At 46.4% G+C, this 6,000-nt stretch overlaps 1 protein-coding gene across 2 annotated transcripts in view; it reads right to left on the reverse strand.

Annotated features, from left to right (window-relative positions):
- Positions 1 to 5,268, reverse strand: part of AJAP1 (adherens junctions associated protein 1) — a 102,857-nt gene extending 97,589 nt beyond the window's left edge. For both annotated transcript variants that reach the window (XM_044996487.1, XM_044996486.1), the window contains exon 1: positions 5,092 to 5,268. In XM_044996487.1, the coding sequence (XP_044852422.1) occupies positions 5,092 to 5,120 (29 nt within the window). In that variant the 5' untranslated portion in view covers positions 5,121 to 5,268. The remainder of the gene's footprint in view (positions 1 to 5,091) is intronic.
- Positions 5,269 to 6,000: the final 732 nt, after the last annotated feature.

Here is a 6,000-nt window from a genome sequence, read left to right on the forward strand (position 1 = left end):
ATGACTCAGCCAGCTTCCCAGCTATCGCTCTGTTGAATATACACAATAAAAGGCAATACTGTGATGATTCCAATATTATTACAACAATTATTCATACCATCGGGAAGAGGGGTGTTAATATCAGCACATCTCCCTTTTTCTCATCTGTGAAATTGCTGCCTGTTACAAGGTATGAACTGCTGCATAAAAGTGCAGTTTATTCAAGTATTATTGTAGCTGATAACTATCATAGTCACTGACACTAGATGAATTTCTGTGGCAATCAATTCATCCAGCAACAGCTTGCTGGGACTCAGACACGGCATGGATTTACTAGAAGTGAAAACCTCTTTAGTGGAAACCATTAACTCCCACTATTTGGTATTCACACTAGCACTGAGAATGCAAGGTTCCCATCTTTGATGGCTGGCTGCATCTATGTGAACTTGATGTGAGAAATGCACATTAACTTTTTGTTTCAGTACCAACTATAGTGCCCATAAAGTTATCGCAACACAAATATGCCAGGTTATATGCTTTTAGTGACTTGTTTTACATAACCAAAGGGAAACTGCAAGCAACGTGTTTATTTATACCACCAATAGGTTTTGATCTGAAAATGCTGTAAAGACCATGCAATATTATTTAAAATATCCCATTTCCACCCAAAGAAGGAACATTCACAGCTACAGCTAAAAGAAAATATGTGAAATTCCAATTTTGTTGGATTTATACATACATAGCTGCAGTCCAATTTACCATAGGACAGTCACATTTCTGGACATGGCACTATAGATCATGTCTCTGAGTGGGATGGGATGGATCAGGGTAGTTGCAGAGCTGGTCAGGATAACAACTATTAATGGAAGCTCTCAGTGGCTGGGGGGAAATTAGAAAATTGTTAAAAGAGGTTGAGTTTCTTGAGGATCACTCACTCTCTCTGCCCAGAAGAATTTTAGAAGTGGAAAGTTCCCATTTTAAAAAATGGAGAATCTAGAACTGAAGACAAACTAAAGTTAAAAGTCTAGGAGTTAGTTTTGTTCCTACTTGCTTTAGGAGCACAACTGGTCTCCAAGCTGACACCTGCAGCTACAGACTCTGCAGCTTTGCCCTTGGAGCAGGAGATATCAGTTTATTGGAGGACCAGAGAAACATCCCTCTGAGTCATCAGGCCCTAGAGGGGGAGAAAGTATTGGGGTGAGCTGGGAGCTGGAAGGGTCTGTCGCTTTTTTTGATGTTGCTTCCCTAGTGGCTCTTCAAGGAAAATGAGAAAAATTACAGGGGAAAGGTCAGAAATGAAGCCAGAACATAATTAGAGTTGAAGCGGAAGCTGGTGAGAAAGGCTACAGCAGCAGAAAAGGTTAGGAGTAAAGTTACTTGTTATCTCTTATTAAAAATAAAACAGAGGCAGAGAGAGAGAGAGCTGATAAGGCCAAGCGGGGACGACAGTTCCGAGGAGATGGAAATGTGTGTGGGACTCCACAGGAATAACAAAGGAATCCCTAAAGTGATCAGGAGAGGGAAGTGATAGCCAGGGCTTTCCTGTTGACAGTTTAAGGCTTAAGCACTAAAGAACAGAGGTCTGCGATGTTTCCATGAGTATTGTCTTCTGCAAATTCCAGCATGACACCACAACCCTGCCTACTTCACTTTTGCCTTCACCTTCTAGTCAATTCAAGTTGGGAGAAGCAATGAAAAATATCTTTCATACTTGGCTGAGCAGTAATTCCATAGGGTCATTGTGGACACAATTTGAATACCACAGACAAATTTAAAGACCTCATCCTTGCTACTAAACAGCATCTCCCTCACTGATTGATTGTGACAGCCTGAAGATGCTTGAAGGGCTGGGATGTTACAACAGGTGCAGGAAGACAGACTAGTGGGCAGAGGGCAGGGGATGCAGTCAAAGGTGCATGATACATTTATTGGGCACCTGGCTCTTGAATTAATCACATGGCTGTCACCATCCTAGATATAGTTGGTGGCTGTGTGTATATTAACCTCATGGTAAGAAACAGAGCTCGGGGAAAATAATATAAAATATATAAAAATAAACAAACAATAAAACCTCTCCATACTCGAGAGCTTAAGCGAGAGCTTGATCAAAAGTCAGTGGACAGTTCTCTCTCTTAGGGCCTGGTCCCAAACCCAGTGAAGTCAGTGGGAAAGCCTCCATTAGCATCAAAGGGCTTTGGATCAGATGTTTAAGGTCTCTGATATCCTAAACACAGCTCCCTCAAAATTCAGTCCACACTGCCTACTTTGCTGGCCTCCCCAGGCTCAAGGCTCACCATCAACAAAAAAAAGCCCCGCTCCTAATGAGACCAGCTCTGTGCCACAGACACACAGTGACTAAGTGATGGAAAAGACCTCTTGTCTCATGTTATCAATGCCCCTGCTAAGTTAGGATTGTTCGCTACCTTCATCTCAACCTGTCCATTTCAGCAGCCTCACAGCCCCGCTCCCCTGGTTTTCAATTGCAGGGTGACAGCTGCGTAGCACAATTTTATAAGTAGTCTGTACTGGTTCTATACAGCAAAGCAAACCATCATGCAAAGGGCAGCAAGCTGGAATGAGCAGAGAACTCTGTCCAGCAGACACTTGGACCCACAGCTCCCTACAGCAAGAGACTGGAAGAGGCTATGTGACTGTCCCACCAGGAAAATAAAAACATACACATTAATAACGTTCTTCCAAACAGCAGACACAGCTTATTTCTGTGACTTAAACTCTACCTTACTCATTTGACCAAAATCATAGTACAATCCTCTTTAATTTCACTTAGGAAATTGCTGGGAATCATAGAGCAACGTAGTATTCTTCACTGGTCATTTTTTCTATATTGCCACTTTAAATTTAACCCCACTAAAGCACAATGAAAGTAAAGAAAAATAATTATTCTTTTAATTATTCAAACATCAGCAGAAAGAATTATGCTTTTGCTTCCTATATGCAGCATCATAGTAAGAACAAGACTTCAGCCAGATGACTTTGCAGCAGTAATAGAAATGTGTTACATAACACTTAGATTCTGTTCCCCTTGAATTGTAGTTCTTGATTAATCTAAAACTTGCGCCCATCTGTCTATCTGTCTGTCTACCTACCTCCTTTCCTACCAGCAGTAATCATATGATACCTTTCACTGTACTAAAGAAACACCTGGAAGCATTGCAAGTTTTCTGATTACTGCTTTGAGAGTTCATAGAAAACAAGGGGCAGAAGGCAAAGCACTGAGCAAATTAGACACTAAATTTGATAGGGGATCAGTGAGATTGAATGAGCATTTCCATTTTGTCTGGAACAAAGACTAGCTAGCGTCTGTATGAGTACTTCTCTGAAAGTAGACAAGCTGTCTGGATTCACACTCAACTCAAACCCAACCTCAGCAAGTTCATTATTTAACTCTTTAAAAGGCCCATCATATCTGCTTTTTTTCTCCTTTGTGAAAGCACAATCTGTGTGAAAAGGCCTTTATTTAGTACAGTTCAGTGAAATAGATTTGCTAAATGTTGCCAAATATGCTCATTGGAATGTTCACTGCAACACTGCACCTTATGTCCTTCCACAGTGACAAGAAAACTCCTACATAATCCTACATCAGGTTGATACTATCTTGATACAATAAACCAACTGATGTCTACTCTTACATAGAAACTTCCTGGAGTATTTTACAAGATTAGGATTTTACTTCTGCATTATAAAGAGTGTGCTATTAACCATTACTCTCAGACTTATACATATATCAGTCTGAGAATAACGGTTAATGCGTGCACACACACACACACAGACACACACACACACACACACACACCCCAAAACAGACTACTGAGTCACATAGCTTTGCAATGAATCTCTATCATCATTCACTGGATTTGGAAAGATTTTAGCGGAGGTGGGAGCTTGCTCATAAAATCTGGTTCCTTTTCCTTTCTTTCTCTGTCCAAAGCAAGAGTCTAGAGTGCATCCCAGTGGAGAGACATAAGAAAAACACATTTGCTTTCACAGTTTCCCCCCCATCACTCTACAGAGAGTATCAAAACGTTCACTCTCCAAGGAACACAAATACTTGCACACAGAAGTTAAGCCTTCAATACAGCTGGTACCACTTATCCTTAGCATGTCTGATGTTCATCAGCACTTGTAATTTATATATGTGTGTAAATACTGCATACCTATATACAGAAATCCTTTTATCAGCTTAATATCTGAATCCCAATGATTTATTTCAACGTATCACTTTAGAGGCAAGAGAGAGAATTGTTTTCTTCTTCCCTTCTTAAAAGATGATGCACAGGGAGATACTTACATGCTAGAGTTATTTTATTACACAGCTCTATTCATCCACTGTTTCCTTCTAATTAAACACACAAATACAAAAATATATCAAACAAAGACGTCTGTGTATATGTTTCCATGTGTACTTACAGACTGTTGCCTACACATTTGTACAACCTATGCAGTATATTCACGTGTATATATAGACATGGTTATTTACAAACAGATAGTTCTATAAACACACGCATTAACCGAGCGCAGTTTTTCAGTCAGCATCACTGCAGCCATCAGCATGTTGATAAAAGCTCTCTGTTTTTATATCTCTGTGTATATGCATACTTTTGTACGGACATCCTCAATGTGCTTGGAGAAGGTATTTTCTTGGTGCGTGGAGCGCGCCTATGTAGAACTACAGAATGACATGGATGCATAGATTGAAATACACTGGTTCCACATACCATCGCATGTTCATACTCAGTCCCCCAATATAGGAATCTGGTCCTACTCAAGTTCCAATGATAGGGCAAACCGGATCAACACTTCGGCTGAAAAGTAACTACTGACCATGGTTGGCGGTGTCGGGTCTAATCCTTAGCTAAACCGATTTCTCTGCCATGTATCGGTTCACCCTCACTCCGCAAGAGAAAGTGCCCTACAGACCTTAGCCTGGCGAAAACTAAACGGAGGAAGCAAAAGGTCATTTCATCTTGTACAATCCACGCCAACCACGGGAAAAAAATGTCTAAAAATGCGATCCCAGGCACCCAGCTACACAAACTCAGGAGAACCAAAAATCAACAGGGGGATGGGGGGAAGTGCCCTCGCGCCGCTTACCTGATTGCTAAAAGCTGTTTTCTCCACATGGTCACGTTTCAAATATTTGAGGCTCAGACCTTCATCTCCCCGGCCATGCGCGCCGCCCCGAGGTTACACGCCGGGTTCCCGGGCCGGGCTGCTGGCGGCGGCAGCGGCGAGGCAGGCTACCGAGGGGCGCACTCACTCCATGGCCGCTCGCCGCCGGCTCAGCGGGCCGGACGCGTGGCGGCGGCTGGGGACCGACACATCCCTGCGGAGACTCTCGCGGCGCGGCGCGGGGCTGGGAGGGAGACGAGCCGGGGCGGGCGGGCGGGCGGGATGGCTGGCGAGCCCCGCTCGGGTGATGCGCCCCCGGCTCCTGCCGGCGGGCAGCGGAGAGGAGCGGAGCGGAGCCCGGGGCGGTGTCTAGCCGGAGCCCCGCCTGGGGGCAGGCAGAGCCGGGGGTGTCCCGCGCCCCGTCAGGTCGCTCCCCGAAGCGCCGCAGCCCCGCGCGTCCCCCGCCAGGCACCAGCCAGCCCCATGTGCACCCGGCGCTGCCGGCCGGCGGACAGGCTCGCCAGGTGCCTAGCCCATGGGGGGCGGGGCTCGCCGGGCCGCGGAGTTGCCGGGGCAGGCGGCAGGGGCGGGAGGGTCTCGGTGCAGCCCGCGCGCTCCCCCGGCCGCTCTGCACCGCCCGCCTCCCGGGCAGCGGGTCCCAGGTCCGCGTGGGCCAGCCCCGGCTGACGTCACTCGCCCCCTCCCCCCGCCGGAGGATGCTGAACCCCGTTAGCAGCAGGACCCCGCCGCCGCCGCCGCCCCCACCGACACCCACCCGGCCTCGGGGGCGAGCTGCCTTAGGGTCCGCGCGGCCCCGCCTCGGGGTGTGCCGGGGGGCTTGCACCGGGGGGGCACTCAATGCGCGGGGGGCGTGAGGACTGGCACGGATGT

This window comes from Mauremys mutica, chromosome 21, assembly GCF_020497125.1.
Source record: "Mauremys mutica isolate MM-2020 ecotype Southern chromosome 21, ASM2049712v1, whole genome shotgun sequence".
Lineage (NCBI taxonomy): Eukaryota > Metazoa > Chordata > Testudines > Geoemydidae > Mauremys > Mauremys mutica.